General features: G+C 41.6%; 1 protein-coding gene across 3 annotated transcripts in view; it reads right to left on the bottom strand.

Annotated features, from left to right (window-relative positions):
- prkd1 (protein kinase D1) overlaps positions 1-18,076 on the bottom strand; it is a 302,791-nt gene that overhangs the window by 85,492 nt on the left and 199,223 nt on the right. For all 3 annotated transcript variants that reach the window (XM_048599966.1, XM_048599967.1, XM_048599969.1), the window contains one exon: positions 1,171-1,331. In XM_048599966.1, the coding sequence (XP_048455923.1) occupies positions 1,171-1,331 (161 nt within the window). The remainder of the gene's footprint in view (positions 1-1,170; positions 1,332-18,076) is intronic.

The following is an 18,076-nucleotide window of genomic DNA, read 5'->3' as shown; positions in this document are numbered from 1 at the left end:
CTGTTAAAAAAGAAACTTCATTTAATTCTGCACTGCTTTTTCTGTTTTTTTTTAAAATGTATTTTCATGGCATGAATTGAAATCGTGCTAAAAATGGAAAAGCTTTCCTGACTACAGGTTCTTAAACATGCTGCGCCCAGTGTGCATGGATGATAGTTGAAGCTTTAATTTTCATACTTGCTGGAACAATATATAACATGTTTTTGGTGCTCTTCTAAGGTCTAGATTGTTCACATCCATTTGGATACATGGGTGTGTTCTCATGAGACTGAGAGGGAATTCGGGTTTACCTTGCAACAGAATGAATGCGTAGATTTCGGCCGTGAACTCCAGGTTATGCTCATACAGGAAATTAAAGGCCAGGAATTAGTCACAATTCTGATTTGAAAGCGTGTCACAGAATTAGGCCAAGCACTGATACACAGAGCAGCACCAAATTGAAATGGAGAAAGTGAGATAGTGGCATACAAAGGTGACACTTCCTGAAGAAGTGTAAAAGTATCTTTCCATATTTGGAACCTCATCTACAATTCTCAAAGTTATTGATGAAGCATCAAGACAGAATATTTTACAGTTTATGAATTAGCAGCAGGGCTAATGCATTTCGATATCCCCTGAACCTGTTGTCTCCCTTGATAGTTAAATATAGCATCCATTTGAACAAAAAGGTTGAAGAAATAGAAGCCAATTATTCAATTCATAAACTAGTAAGCCATCTATTAACTCATTATTATCATTTCAAATTGTGTAAATTATTATCATTAATTTTTCAGCCCTTTCTTATTAAATTGCACGAATCAAAGCTTTTTCAGTAAAGCTGTTTTTCTCTTGGGGAATGGAGGGGGCATTTGAAGACCCCAGTATAACAAGAGGGCTAAAGTTATTTCTACAGTAATCAGTTGCTGTGAACAACGTTTGAGAGAATAATTCTGAATCATCAATGTCAGATGTCACATTCTATCACAGTGTGTGGAATTTATTAAATGCTACAAATTATACTGCAGTGTAAATTAAAAGATGTCATTTATTTAGTCCCATTAAAATTCAGGATTCAAGCTTTGTGTCAACTCATTGCACATTGTACAAATGTGCCATGTGTGTTTTCACGGAGATATTGGTGTGTTTAACATTTTATTCTAATGATATGTGGATATCTGAAAAACAACCTACCAGCAAGATCTCATCTGGTGCAGTCAGCGACAGGTCATTAGAGATGGACCGTGAAGAGCTCAGCCCTGTCAGTGAAACATTGGAAAGACGTCTCTTCCGCACACCACTGCAATTGTTAGGGATTTTGAATGCACATCTTTTGTGGTAGTTGAGACCACATCCTGCAAATATTTAAATTAAAAGATACAATTGTAAGAAATAGAAACTGTCTCATTATTGATTTAGTATGAAAACTAACATCACTCAAAAGAATTATTTGATCTTGATTTCATTTCATTGCAATTATTATTCTGTGCCATTTGTTTACCGTGTTGCCTATATTGCAACAACAGTATATTTTATTTTACTGGCTTTAGTGAATTTTGGTTTGGTCTGAGATCCTGAAAATGACCACACAAATGCAAGTTTTTCTTTAAGAAATAAATTTAAACTAGAATCCTGACCAATTACATGTTATGTATTAAGAGACCATTTTAAGGCTGAATGCGTAAAAATGACAGAGCTGAAGTTCTGCATTGATTGTTACTTACCACTGCAATACGTTTTTTCATAATTTTAAGTAATCATTTGCTATTTATTTAGGTAGATGAAAATCAATTTTAAAAAGTTGCATTAAAGTAGCATAAGAATGAAAAAAGCTTTACTTATGTTAATTACCTGTCAAAGGAGCATAAAATATTCATGTCTGAGAAAAAACAAACACTGGATGGCTTAATGATAAGATCATTCCACACTGCAGCTGGAGGAATTTAAATTCCATTAAGAAATCTGGAATAAAATGCTAGTTTCATTTCTTAATGGTCACAAAACTATGGGAGGCCTTGGCTGCTGCAAGCACACCAGCTGCCCCCAGATCCTAAGATACAGGATCATAGGTTAGAGAGGTAGATGTTGTTTGGGCGTTGCCAGGGTGACTGTGGTGTTAAGGGTCACAGGGCAAAGGGGGCAGGGGAGGTCAGAAACAAAGGCAGGCAAGTGTCTCTCCAAGGCTCAATGCCAAATCCTTTAATTTTACTTGAGTTAGTGCTGTTTGAGGGAGACCCCTTCTTACCACAAACTGACAGTCTGCCTGTCCAGTGCTAGTCAGTTCGGTAGCTCTTTTTCATCCGGCCTAGAGTTGAAGTAATTGGATCCAAGGCAGGGTAAGGCTCCAAAGTGGTTGCTAATTGACTACTCTTAGAGTCTTTAATTGGCAGTGGGTCAGGAAGGTAGACCAGCTAGAACTTAATTTCTGAGATAGCAGGACAGCTCAGGTACCAACCCATCAGATTATCTGTCCTTCCTGTCACCTTCTCGGGAGGGAAAAAATTCTACCCTCATTCCAAATACGAATGGTGTGCAGCTTAGAGTTGCCACAGTATCTCATAGAATTACCCAGTTTGGAATCGCTGGATCTGCTTCGAATCAATCTCATTTAGTACAATGATAGTACCAGACAACAGGAACAATAGTATCCTCAGTGAGAAGTTGGAACATTGTTTCCACAAGGACTGTGGGGAGATTGCTCGGTCACTCCCATCAATACCACCATTGATAAATATAGCTGTAATAGGTAGAAACATAGAAACATAGGGATTAAGAGCCATTTGGCTGTTTGAGCCTGCTCTGCCATTTATTATTATGGCTGATTATCCAACTCAATAGCCTGTTCCCAGTGCAGTTTCCTTTCCCACGTTTAACCTGATGCCATAAATCTTCATGGGATCCAGAGTCATTGCTGAGGACTCCAAGGGTAACTGCTTCCTAACTGTATATCACTACTTCCACTGAATCTTTTCTGTCATTGGAACAGAGATGGTGAAGGTGGTATCAGGGGCACTGGCTGTTAGGTATGATTTCATGAGCATGACTAGGTCAGGCTATTGCATGACTAGTCGGTGGGGCAGCTCTCCCAATTCCTGCACAAACTCCCAGAAATTAGAAAGCAGTACTTTGCAGGGTTGACAGGACTGGATGTTGTAACTTGTAATATTTAGGTTGATGATAGGTGATCTTTCTGATTTTCTTGGTTCATTACAATTAAGTGGCTTGCAAGGCCATTACAGAGGGCAGTAAAGAATCAACTACATTGCTGTTGATCTGCAGTGACATGTAGGCCAGACTTGGTATGGGAGGCAGATTCCCTCCCCTGAAGGGCTTTTGAGGGCCTAATGGGCTCTTATATGATCATTATCAATGAGACAAGCATTTTATACCAGATTTATGAATTGAATTGAAATTCCACCAGCTGCTACAGTGAGATTTGAACTTACATTCCTGCAGTGTGAGTTGGATGTCTGGATTACTAGTCCCGTATGGCTCCAGCACTATTTAACTGCTGAAATGGCTCAGCATGCCACTCAATTGCAGGTGGCTCGCCACCATTGCACAACAGCATAAAGGGAACTGCAATAAATGCAGACCTTGCTAACGATGCTGACATCTTAATAATGAATACAGGGTGTGAATAGTCATATTGGCATCATATTTAACAAAACTGCTTGATTTCTTTCAAATTAATCTTTAATAGCTTGAGAAATGGATGATCAAATTATAGTCGATTAAGAAATATCATTAAAGCTAGTCAGTGTGAGCTTAAAATTGTCTACCCATTAACAGCTCTTTATAATTTTTATGAACCCTGAAGTACAGTGGTTCCTGGTTATAATAGCATTCTAATTTATTTTTTAATTCTTCAGATATGTCAATTTGCCTTAAAAAAGTGAGCGAGCAGATTTAATGAACAGTTTGAAAGCCTTGTGGCTATTTAAAACTGGTCCAAAAATTATTAACAATGATACATCTTGCAGTTAGTCATGATGTGGAGGTGCTGGTGTTGGACTGGGATGGACAATGTCAGAAAGGTGGACCAGTCGAACCAGGAACTTTCCTCGTCACAAGGGACATTTTGGCACCTCTACACCAGCAACCCCCATGACAACAGCATCGCCGCAACAGCCTCAGTACCAAAAACTCCCAATTTCCAGACACCATCCTACAACTCAACTGCTTCATCCTCAACTCACCTTCAACAACCAGTTCTTTATCCAGACACACAGAACAGCCAGGGGAACCAGACCTGCTCCCCAGTATGCCAACATTTTCATGCACAGGCTTGAACAAGATTTCTTTGCTGCACAGAACCTCCGACCAACGCTAACACCAGATATATTGAAGACATTTTCTTCCTTGGGACTCATGGCGAGGAATCACTGAAACAACTACATAGCGACATCAACAAGTTTCAGATTTGCCATGGACTACACTTTAAAATCAGTCTCATTCTTGGACATGCACATCTCTATCAGGGACGGACACCTCAGCACCTCACTCTACTGCAAGCTTACAGATAACCTCATGATACTGCACTTCTCTATCATCCACCCTAAACATATCAAAACAGCCATCCCCTACGGACAAGCAGGATCTGTTTGGATGAGGAGGAACGAGACGGACACCTGAAGGTGTTGAAGGACGCCCTCATAGGAACAGGATATGATGCTCAACTCATCGATCGCCAGTTCCGACATGCCACAGCGAAAAGTTGTAATGACCTCCTCAGAAGACAGATATGGGATACTTCCGATAGGGTACCCTTTGTCGTCCAGTATTTCCAGAGAAACTACATCATGTTCTTCACAGCCTTCAACACATTATTGATGATAATGAGCACCTCGCCAAGATCTTCCCTACGCCTCCACTTCTCGCTTTTAAATAACCGCCAAACCTTAAACAGACCATGGTTCAAAGCAAACTACCCAGCCTTCAGGACAACATCAACCACAACACCATACAACCCTGTCATGGTAACCTCTGCACGACATATCAGATCATCGACATGGACACTACCATCATATGTGGGAACACCACCCACCACGTGCACAGCAGACACTCATGTAAGTTGGCCAATTTCGTGTATCTCATACGCTGAAGACAAGGATGCCCCGAGGCATGGTATATTGACGAGACCATGCAGATGCTATGACAACAGATGAATGGACACTGCACAACAATCACCAAACAGAGATGTTCCCTCCCAGTGGGGGAACACTTCAGCGGTCAAGGACATTTGGCCTCAGATCTTCGGGTAAACGTCCTCCAGGGCGGACTTCGGGATACACAACAATGCAGAGTCATCGAGCAGAAGCTGAGGCCAAGTTCGCTACTCATGAGGATAGCCTCAACCGGGATCTCGGGTTCATGTTACACTACAGGTGACCCCACCACACGATACTCTCTCACACACACACGTACTCCAGACCCACAGCAATGTGGTTGACTCTTAACTGTCTTTTGGGCAACAAGGGATGGGAAATAAATACTGGTCTAGCCAGCGATGCCCATGTCCCTGAATGAATTAAAAAAAACATACACACATACACACACACACACACACACACACACACACACACACACACACGTGAATCTATGGGGTGAATTTGAATTTACAGGTACATTCTAGTTTGTTCAAAAAGCACACAATTTATGGATAGTCAGTCAACGTGATGTTTTGTAAATTCCTACTTTACAAATAAAACCAATCTGACTCCAAACCAAAACACGAACAGATTCTTGATAAGATCTCACACCTAACATACATTGGCTGACCTAAAACGTCACCTCTTCTTTACACTCTCAGGACCGTGACTTGAAAGGAATTCGGGGATTTACATGTACATATTAATCAATTAAAACCTTCTAACTGATTAAAGATTTAACAGCATCTTAGGTTTGTTTGTTACATCCTTATCAATGGTGTGGCCCTTTGATCTTTAACTTATAAATATTGTGTCTGATACTACCTCTCTCACTAACACCTGAAGAAGGAGTAAGGCTCTGAAAACTTGTGTTTTCAAATAAACCTGTTGGACTATAAGCTGGTGCCTTGTGATTTCTGACCTTGCAGTTAGTGGCATACATTGCACATTTGCCTCATAGTGTAGCTAGCAGCATATTGTGCTGCAAATTGTTGGAATATCAAAAGCAATAATGGTCCAGTGATGTTAATGTCACAGTGGGAACCACATGATGGTATCACCCAATGGTCTACCATCTTAAACAGTGAAGAAATGAAGTGAATGGTAGGTGAATTTGAATCTAAGTGCATACATATAGATAAATTAAAGAGGGAAGGTAAGGGAATGGATTAAGAAATAGAGAAAATAAATTTAAAAGTTCAAGCAAAAGTAGTGGGTGTTGTAACCCAGTTGCCTTGGCTCATGAGAAAATATTGAATGAATGACAGAGTAAAAATATAAAATGCAGAAACATCCTTTAGCTATGCAGTGTAGAAAAGCCTGTCATTATCATGACAGAAGAACCAATCTCATAGCTATCAACTACTTGACTTAAAAAAAAGTTTCATTAACTTTGTCTTCTCCTATCTTGACAATTGCAATGAATACTGATTTTTAGTTTGATGCACAGGATGTTAACACTAATGTGTTAATATTCTGACTCTGACATTACCACTAGTTAGGCCAGCATTTCTTGTCCATCCTTAATTGCCTTTGAGAAGATGGTGGTGAGCTGCTTTCTTGAACCATTGCAGTCCATGTGGGATAGGAACAGCCAGCGTGCTTTTACGAAGGGAGTACCAGGATTTTGGTCCAGTACCAGTGAAGGAACGGTAATATATTTCAAAGTCAAGATGTTGTGTGGCTTGGTGGGGAATGTGCAGGTGGTGGTGTTCCCATGTATCTTGCCCTTCTGGATAGTAGGGGCCACGGTTTGGGACAGTATTGTCGAAGGAATCCTGGTGCGTCATTGCAGTGCATCCTATAGATAGTACACACTGTGTGAAGGCGATGGAGGAACTGAATTTTAAAGATGTTAGATATGGAATGGATCAAGAAGCAGCTTTTTTCCTGAATGATGTCAAGCTTCTTGAATATTGTTGGATTTGTACTCATCCAGGTGCTAAGTATTGACTTACTGAGTTTTCCATCATATCCCTGACTTGTGACCTTGTTGATGGAAACAGGCTCTGGAGAGTCAGGAAGTGAGTTACTCACTGAAGGATTCCTAGCCTCTGATCTGTTCTTGTGGCAATTATATTTATATGGCTAGTCCAGTTCAGTTTCTAATGAATTGTTGACAGTTGACAGTGGAGGATTAAGTGATGGCATTGAAATCAAGGAGGCAATGGTTGGATTCTGACTTGTTGAAGATGGTCATTGCCTGGCACTTCTGGCAACAGTTCACACTGGGTCTGCCAAAAGTGAGACAAATCAACCTCGTGAATACTTCAAATTAGTGGCCTACAGCATTAATGTATGGATCAAGATGAATATCTTGGTCCTTGTACAGGTTGGATAATCTGCTCAGTGTATCAGAGTAATTATCCTGGTACCTGGCTTGTATCTCTGGTACCTGGTTTATATCTCTGGTACCTGGCCTATGGCTCACATTAATATCATTTCCTTTGTGGCCTTTGACCAATTTGATAGTGTCACATATGGTCTGTTTTGCCAATGTGGGTGTGGTTTGAACCTTATGATTGTCACCATTTAGAGATCTGTGCATAATGGTAGTCTGGCTACAGGTGACGTCTGCCAAATAGATGACTTTAGGAAGCCAAGATTAGCTTCCATATCGGACTGAAGCGTTTTTCTACTAAGCACACAATGGGTGATCTGTTATGCATTATGAGACAGTCTCTCATAGTATGTACCATGGAATGTCACTTTCTCAGATACATCTGTTTCAGAATGTGTCATGGTATATGTTGGCATGAGCTCCAGTGTTTATTATAGCTTTTAATTTGTGCCATCCTGCCTTTTCAGGACATATGATACCCATAAATATACCAGACAAAAATACCTGAAAAGGTTCTGATCACCTTATACCGTTGATCTGGTGAGTGACGTTACCAATATAGGAAGCTTGGTCATCTTTTGAAACTTACTTTTCACATGGCTGTCTCTGAAATTTATTAACATATTTATGTTTGTGTACCTTCTTAACGATTTCCTTTCTGCCAGTGTAGTGGTGATGTACTGTCTTGTTGGTCATCTGTATTTTGTTCTGGGGTCTGGCTTGGATTTGGAAACAAATTTCTTGCACATGTGTGCCCACTAGCCCTGAGTACCACTGGCTTTACAGATATTAAAAAAAACCTCAGTTTTGGTAGATGTGACAAACTGCATCAGATACAGATTTTAGTTGGTTTGGTGCACTTTGCAGCCATAGTGTTGGTTACATCTAAAGCATATCATTGATGTTTACCTACTATTGTCACTCTGGTTTCATACTTGTATCCATCCTCCAGTAAGTCAATGGTTTGGCCCCTTATCTTGCCCAAAAATTCCTTCCTAAAAGCTTTAATTGGTGTACAGGCAATGATGAAGTCAATGAGCATCTCTTGACAATTCCTCTTCAAGAACATTATACTCATGTCCTTTCCTCTTCTGACAAACTGCTCAATAGATTCTTGGGGTTGCTCTCTGTGTGACATGAGTTAGAGTCTGTTAATCGCAAAACTTATTCCTATCTTGTCCTGATCCTTGAGAACTTTCCAGATCTTTTCTGGATCTTTCTGATGATCCATAGGAAGACTGGCTGTTTTAATTTTGTGAAGCTCCCCTTGCCAATAAAAAGCAAGATTTTTTGAGCACTTTTATTGGAATCATCGATTACTTGATCTGTAAAATAGGAGCGTAGATGTCATCGCACGGTAATAATTTAGTAAGGGTGTCAGTGGGATGCCCAATCATCATGCGTTTTATGCCATCTATGATTCAGCCTTAAAAAAACTTTACATTGCACCATCTTAAATCATGTCACCCTGACTTTATTTCAGTGTAAATTTAAAATGCTGTTCTACTGATCCCTTGCAAATGGCTTCTTCTTTGCACTTGGTACCTTTAAAACGATTACATTAAGAATTGCAGGCATGTATTTTAGGAACTATAGGGTTGTAGCAACAGGTTTCTGCCTCTAGGTAGTTTACACCCAAGAAGGAGTGATGATGCCACACAGGCTTGTTTTTATTCCCTTACTGACTTGGAGAAAGAAAATGATGAAATCTATTGAGGTTTAGACAAGAGAATGTCTTCTTAATGTAGAAAATTGCTTTCACTTTCTTTACTTTATTTAGGCTTTATTTCTTTCAGGGGCAGTTTCGAACTGTACTTTCTGAACCTTTAACAGATTAGAAAAATGGATCAGCGTCTCTTTGTTATTTCTAAGAGAGAGAGAAAGAGGTGTACCTTCAGTACAGATCACGATGTGGTCTCCTCTATATCAGGGAAACCAAACGCAGGTTCAGGGACCAGTTTGTGGAGCATCTGCCCTCTGCACACACCCAACTAACCTGACCTTCCGGTTGCCATCCACTTTAACTCCCCCTCCCACTCCCCTGGTGGACCAACACTTCATATTTTGCCTTGGGAGCTAACAGCCCAATGGCCTGAATATTAACTTCACCAGCTTCAAAATCTCTCCTCTCCCAAACTGTCCATCTTCCAACTCACCTATCTGACCCACCCTTCCTACTGATCAACTACAATAACCCCCTACCTGCATCCACGTATCTCCATCTCACCTACCCTCTCCCCAGCCCCACCACCCCATTTATTTCTGGGCTGACCTCCCCCACCCCAGTCCTGACGAAGGGCTTTGGCCTGAAACGTTGACCTTCCTGCTCCTCGGATGTAGTCTGACCGGCTGTGCTTTTCTAGCTCCACATGACTGTATCTTCCTGCACATGTAGTCCTTACTGTCTCCAGGTCTCCAGGTCTATGGCCTATTGCTTTCATTGAACTGTATTTGTAACTTTAGTCTATCCATTTTTAAGTAAGACACAATTCAAAATTTCTCTCATCTTGAAATAATTAACATCGTATACAAAAGGAAATTAGCTCTGTGCCCTTCCCTATCAATGACCTATCTACAGGTCTTTACAGCTATCTGTACTTACAGAAACTGATATTACCAATTGTCCGAATTCTCTGGTATCCACTCAGTCTTCAATTAGTGTTCCAAATATCTGTGAACAAAATCTTGACGCCTTTTTTTAAAATGGTAAAAGCTGCTACCATGATGTGGATTTTGTCTGAAGTGTTGAAAGCTAACTGATGATGGAAGGGTGAAAAGGGTGTGCCTCAGGGTTGCTCTCAATTTGTTATCTATCATAGGACACTACTGCACAACACTTGGTATCTTGCGCAGAATGAAGCTTTCCAGATACCTATCCTCAGCACCATATGATGGTACCAGTCTACCTCAGTGACTGCTACTTCTCCCTCTGGAGGCTGTGCAGCAGGTTGCTCTTCATGCTGACATCACTGTAACTGCTGTCTCCTTCAACGCTGACACTTCAACAATGCCACAAGGAATCTTCCGAGTGCAGGTTCCATGTCAGATGCATGAGCCAGTAAGCAGTGGGGAATAACAGAAATGAATAGCACTTCGGGAATGGTATTCCCGATCCCTCACAGCAATCAATACGAAGTGACATGCTATGCCATGACACAATGTGCTTTGAAGGCTTTGCAGGGCGATTCTCATGTCTCAATATGGAGCTCAGAGCTATGTGACTTTATCCAGACTTGGTTCTTCCTGCATTGGGATAATATATTGGTATGAAGCGAGGATTAGTTAAGACATAGAAGGCAGAGAGTCAGGATTAATGGGTGTTTTTTAGGTTTCAAAGACGTAGATATAAAATGCTAATGCCACAATAGTGGAGTGAAATTCAGGCACACATTCACAATATTAACACTGCTGACAAAAATAATTTTCCTTGGACATCACAGACTATGTCCTTATAAACTTACAGTTCAGTGTGTAAATGTAACATTCCAGAAGCATTGTCATACAATAGTAGGTACAAAAATAAAGGGAAGGCAATGGCCTCATGGTTTTATCGCTAGGCTGTTAATCCAAAGACCCAGGTTATGTTCTGGGGACCCAGGTTCAAATCCCACCATGGCAGATGGTGGAATTTGAATTCAATGAAAAAAATCTGGAATGCAGAAACTACTGATGACCATAAAACCATTGTCAATTGTCAGAAAAACCCATCTGGTTCACTAATGTCATTTAGGGAAGGAAATCTGCCACCTTCACCTGGTCTGGCCTACATGTGACTCCAGACCCACAACAATGTGGTTGACTCTTAACCACCCTCTGAAATGGCTTGGCAAGCCATTCAGTGTATCAACCCCTACAAAGTGAAACTGGAATTGAACTAGGCACCAGAAACACAATGAGAGAAACAACCATGTCGACTCTGCAAAGTCCTCCTTACACACGTCAAAAGGTTAGTGCCAACATTGGGAGAGTTGTCTCACAGACTAGTTAAGCAACAGCATGACATAGTCATACTCACGGAACCAGACTTTACAGACAATGTCCCAGACATCACCATCACCATCCCTGGGTATGTCCTGTCCCACCGACAAGACAGACCCAGCAGAGGTGGTATACAGTCAGGAGGGTATTGCTCTGGGAGTCCTCAACATTGAAGTCTCATAGCTTCAGGTTAAACATAGACAAGGAAACCTCCTGCTGATTACCACATACTGTCCTCCCTCAGCTGATGAATCGGCTCTCCTCCATGTTGAACAACACTTGGAGGAAGCTCTGGGGTGGCAAGGGCACAAAATGTACTCTGGGTGAGGGATTTCAATGGGGCTTCACCAAGAGTGGCTCAGCAGCAGTACTACTGATTGAGCTAATCGGATCTTAAAAGGCATAGTTCCTAGACTGGGTCTGCAGCAGGTGGTGAGGAAACCAACATACTTGACCTCATTCTCACCAATGTGCCACCTGCAGATGCGTCTGTCCATGACAGTATCGGTAAGAGTGACCATCGCACAGTCCTTGTGGAGATGAAGTCCCACTTTCACACTGAGAATAACCTCCATCGTGTTGTGTGGCACTATCAACATGTTAAATGGGACAGACTTCGAATAGATCTAGCGACTAAAGACTGGGCATCCTTAAGGTGCTGTGGGCCATCAGCAGCAGAATTGTACTCCAGCATAATCTGCAACCTCATGGCCTGGCATATCCCCCAATCAACCATTACCACCAAGCCAAGGGATCAACCCTGGTTCAATGGAGAGTGCAGGAGGGTATGCCAAGAGCAGCACCAGGCATACCTGAAGATGAGGTGTCAACCTGGTGAAGACACCACACAGGGCTACTTGTACATCAAACAGCATGAGGAGCAAGTGATAGATAGAGCTAAGCGATCCCACAACCAACGGATCAGATCTAAGCTTTGCAGTCCTGCCACATCCAGTCATGAATGGTGGTGGACAATTAAACTATTCACTGGAGAAGGAGGCTCCCCAGGTATCCCCATGCTCAATGACAGAAGAGCTCAGCACATCAGTGCAAAAGATAAGGCTGAAGAACTCGCAGCAATCATCATCCAGAGAAGTGCTGAGTCGATGATCCATCTCGGCCTCCTCCAGTGGTCCCCAGCATTAAAGATACCAGTCTTCAGCCTATTCGATTCACTCCATTTGATATGAAGAAACAGTTGGAGACACTAAATAAAGTCAAATCTATGGGCCCTGACAACATTCCTGAAGGCTTGTGCTCCAGAACTTGCCGGTCCCCAAGCCAAGCTTTTCCAGTACAGTTATAAAATTGGCATCTACCCAACAATTTGGAAAATTGCCCAGGTATGTCCTGTACATAAAAAGCAGGACAAATCCAACCCGCCCAATTACTGCCCTATCAGTCTATTCTCGATCATCAGTAAAGTGATGGAAGGTGTCATCGACAGTGCTATCAAGCAGCACCTGCTCAGCAATAACCTTCTCAGTGACACCCAGTTTGGGTTCCGCCAGGGCCACTCTCATTACAGCCTTGGTTCAAACATGGGCAAAAGAGCTGACTTCCAGGGGTGAGGTGAGAATGACAGCCCTTGACATCAAGGCTGCATTTGACTGAATGTGACATGAAGGAGCCCTAGCAAAACTGCAATCAATGGGAATCAAGGGGCAAACTCTCCAGTGGCTGGAGTCATACCTGACACATAGGAAGATGGTCATGGTTGTTGGAGGTCAATCATCTCAGCTCCAGGACATCTCTGCAGGAGTTCCTCAAGGTAGTGTCCTAGGCCCAACCATCTTCAGCTGCTTCATCAATGACCTTCTCGCCATCATAAGGTCAGAAGTGGGGATGTTCGCCGATGATTACACAATGTTCAGCACCATTTGTGACCCCTCAGACACTGAAGCAGTCCATCTCCAAACGCAACAAAATCTGGATAATATCTAGGTTTGGGCTGGCAAATGGCAAGTAAAATTCACGCCACACAAATGCTAGGCTATGACCATCACAAATAACAGGACTGTGATGGAATACTCCCCACTGTCCTGGATGAGTGCAGCCCCAACACTACTCGAGAAGCTTGACACCATCCAGGACAAAGCAGCCAACTAGACTGGCACTACATCCACAAGCATCCACTCCCTCCACCACCAACACTCCGTAGCAGCAGTGTGTACTATCTACAAGATGCACTGCAGAAATTCACCAAAGATTCTCAGACAGCACCTGCCAAACCCATGACCACTTCCAAATAGAAGGACAAGAACTGCAGATATGTGGGGACACCACCACCAGCAAGTTCCCATCCAAGCCACTACTATCCTGACTTGAAAACATATCATCGTTCCTCCACTGTGACTTGGAATTCCCTCCCTAATGGCATTGTGGGTGAACCAGACTGCAGCAGTTCAAGCTGGCAGCTCAGTACCACCTTCTCAAGGGCAACTACGGAAGGGATGAAATTCTCGCCAGCCAGAGACACCCACATCCCACAAATGAATAAATGGCAAACCCAGATGAGACTTCAAAGATTGTATTTACACAATTTTATATATCTGACATGACAGGGGGCCAACTGGTGCATATGGGGGGCATTACATAATCAGTGGATGCTTGTCTAATAAAGTGCTCCCAGTGACCCCCACTTGCAAAGAATTATATTCTGCTCATGAACAGAAAACAGTAACTTACTCTGCCCATTCTATATGCAGTGGCAGTCATTTTGTATTATTATTGTACAGTTGAGTGTGGGACAAAAATGGCAAAGTTGTAGCTTTGTAAGTTAGTGGCAAGTTCTCCATGGCATGAACAATGATATCCCATCCTTCATCATCCCTTTTGTGTCCCGTTGACCTTTCAGACTCGAATCTTTCCCGTTCAGTCCCTGGATCTTTCTGTTAATCAGTTTTAAAAATATTCAGAACTCTCTGTATTCTAGGTGGGTCCCATCAGTTTGGAAAAAGCATTAACGTGACACCCTTGTTCAAGAAGGAGGGAGACAAAGCAGGAAACTATAGGCCAGTTAGCTAAACATGTGTCATTGGCAGAATGATAGAGTCTATTGTTAAATAAGAAATAGCAGGACATTTAGAGAAACCTAACAAAATCAATCAGAATCAACATGCTTTTGTAAAAGGGAAATCATGTTGACCATTTTCTGATGAAGGGTCTAGGCCCGAAACGTCAGCCTTCCTGCTCCTCTGATGCTGCTTGGCCTGTTGTGTTCATCCAGCTCTACACCTTGTTATCTCAGATTCTCCAGCATCTGCAGTTCCTACTATCTCTGATACAATCATGTTGACCAATTTGCCAGGGTTTTGAAGGATATAACAAACAGAGTTGATAAAGGAGAACTGATAGATGCAACATTTTAAAATTCCAGAAGGCGTTCATTAAGGAGCTATATAAAAGGTTATTTCACAAGATGCGAGCTCCCTGCATTGGTGTAATATATTAGTATGGATTGAGGACTGGTTAAGACACAGAGCGCAGAGATTCAGGATTAATGGGTGTTTTTCAGGTTGAAAAGACATAATGAAGGATCCGAGGGCCTCAAATATTTACGATCCATTTAATAAATTTGAGGAGGAGATGCAGAGTGTACGGCATCTAAATTTTCTGTCGATACATAAATAGGTGGGAGAACATGTGATGAGGACAAAAGGAATCTGCAGAGGGATATGCATAGGTTGAGTGATTGAACAAATAATGCCAGATTGAGTTTAATTCAGGAAAGTGTGAAGGTTATTTCCAGTGGCAGTTACAGGAATTTCAAAAGATTTTATTGAAAACTAACCTGCAGTGACACAAATCTAAAAATGAGTGGTAACATGTCAGATTCAAATCTGCAATGTTTTTACTGCATCAAGATTTTTTTACTAAGTTTAGAATTTGTTCACAATTATTAATCTTGTAAAATCAATTCAATTTATCACAATGCAAAAATAATTCCAGGACTGAGAGGCAACAGGGTGTTTTCTATTTCCCTCAAATTTTCCCTACTTTTATGCAATCAGGAGATTTGATATCTTATTTATTGTGGCTTAATGTTCGTTTGAAAATCAATTGAAAGCAAATTAATTCAATAAAATTCAAAGTAAGTACAACTGTAGTATTCTTGCTAAAGTCACAGTTAGAGATTAAGGAGTGTATGACTGCACAGAAGTGGCAAGAAGATTATTTTGGTCCTTTTCTTTGGCTTCAAAGTTCAAAACAGAATATACAATTCATTACCCATAGTTCTCAACTGATTTTCTTATCAAATAACTGCCTAATGTGCCCTAATATTAACTTTATGACTAATAATGCATATTGGTTACTGAAAAAGTTATCGATTTGAATTTATTTGCGGAATGTGGGTATCACTAGCTGAGCTGGTAAATATTGCCTATCCCTAATTGCCTTTGGCTGGTTAGATTATTTCAAAGGGCACTTTACAGTCAAACACATGGCTATGGGTCTGGAATCATACAAAGGACAGGCCAAGTAAGGATGGCACATTTCCTTCCCTAAAGGATGTTAAATTTGCTGATGGGTATTTAATGGCAATTAAAAATGGTTACGTATCACCATTCATTCCAGATTTTGTTCGAAATCAATTTTGCCATCTGCCATCTGAAAACGTTACGCAGAATACAGTCGATATTTAAAAATATAATAGCAGCAGCTTCGACATGAAATGAGTGCCTGTTACAGAAAGTCTGCCAGATACTCTCAGGGAATTTGTTCAACATCCAAGGAACAGCGCACATTGCAGATACGGTAACCCAATTCTCAAGAGGCCTTGACTCAGTGACTTTTATTTATTGACAACTGGTTCTTGGCTCCCTGTATCCACTTGAAACAAAGTGATAGGACTCCATCTCTTGGTGCATATGGTTAGTTCATGTTAGTGTAAAAACTCCGTGCAATGTCATTTCCAGCACTGAACAGCTAAAAAATCACAAAATAATATTTCAACTTCACAAGTCTTTCCATAAAAAAAGTTTAATTTAATATGATAATCTCCAAGAAATGAATGTTGCAACAAAATTTAAATAAATATAGCTGGCAGCAACATTGTTATGGGGGAAGACATTACAATAGATACTCTATGTTCATCACCAAATGTGTGAAGTGATTTGAGGATCTGCAAAATTCTGCAAATAAACCATTGATTTGTCTGTATTCACAGTTACAAAAGGAAATGGCCCACTTGCCTGAACATGTTGTCACTTAAAACAAAAGTTTAGCCACATAAAGATTTCGACATGCAATACTCATCCTGTTAACTTTACCAGTATTGCTTGAGGGAAATTTTAAACAGTTATTGTCTGTCTTAACAAAACAACCATCAACACTGGCACGCAATAAATGTTACTTTATAATCTTACTGTCTGAATTTAGCCAGTGATCATAGAACCTGCTGAGGATTACCTTACAATGCATTCTTGTCATCAAAATGCTTTGACCTCTTTGGGATTCCTACCATGGCCATAATAATTGGCCGTAGTAATAACAAAAGTAATTATTCTTTGACCAATTTGTGCTTTCTGCAGGGGAATTATTTTAGTAGAGTACTCTATACTATGTAAAGATTACATTTGCTTCACTTGAAAAGCAGCGAGTGTTGGAAGAGAGTGTTAAGGCTGACTGTAAACACTCCATATTCCCCAATTGTCTAAAGGGGGATAGTCTGCAAAGTGAAATTAAAATTATAGAGCTTAAAACATTGAGTGAAGACTTCTACTTCATGAATTTTGTTCACATTTGATCATCAATTTTTCTGCAGTTATTAGTATAAAATAATCAGGGGTGAGGTCATCTAATATTGGTCATCCACCACTTGATGCTGATGGCATGCTTTCACTGTTCTTTACTCCAGTGTCTGGACACACATTTATAAGAGATAGTAGGAACTGCAGATGCTGGAGAATCCGAGACAACAAGGTGCAGAGCTGGATGAACACAGCAGGCCAAGCAGCATCATAGGAGCAGAAAGGCTGACGTTTCGGGCCGAGACCCTTCATCAGAAATGGGGGAGCGGAAGGGGGTTCTGAAATAAATAGGGAGAGAGGGGGAGGCGGATAGAAGATGGATAGAGGAGAGGATAGGTGGAGAGGAAACAGACAGGTTGAAGAGGCGGGGATGGAGCCAGTAAAGGTGAGTGTAGGTGGGGAGTTAGGGAGGGGATAGGTCAGTCCAGGGAGGACGGACAGGTCAAGGGGGTGGGATGAAGTTAGTATGTAGGAGATGGGGGTGCGGCTTGAGGTGGGAGGAGGGAATAGGTGGGAGGAAGGACAGGTTAGGGAGGCGGGGACGAGCTGGACTGGTTTTGGGATGCGGTAGGGGGAGGGGAGATTTTGAAGCTTGTGAAATCCACATTGATACCATTGGGCTGCAGGGTTCCCAAGCGGAATATGAGTTGTTGTTCCTGCAATCTTCGGGTGGCATCGTTGTGGCACTGCAGGAGGCCCAGGATGGACATGTCATCTGAGGAATGGGAGGGGGAATTGAAATGGTTCGCGACTGGGAGGTGCAGTTGTTTATTGCGAACCGAGCGAAGGTGTTCTGCAAAGCAGTCCCCGAGCCTCCGCTTGGTATCCCCGATGTAGAGGAGGCCACAACAGGTACAGTGGATGCAGTATACCACATT

Source organism: Rhincodon typus, chromosome 8, assembly GCF_021869965.1.
Source record: "Rhincodon typus isolate 14 chromosome 8, sRhiTyp1.1, whole genome shotgun sequence".
NCBI lineage: Eukaryota > Metazoa > Chordata > Chondrichthyes > Orectolobiformes > Rhincodontidae > Rhincodon > Rhincodon typus.
The sequence above is the reverse complement of the archived record's forward strand: the minus strand, read 5'-3'. Positions and strand labels throughout refer to the sequence as shown.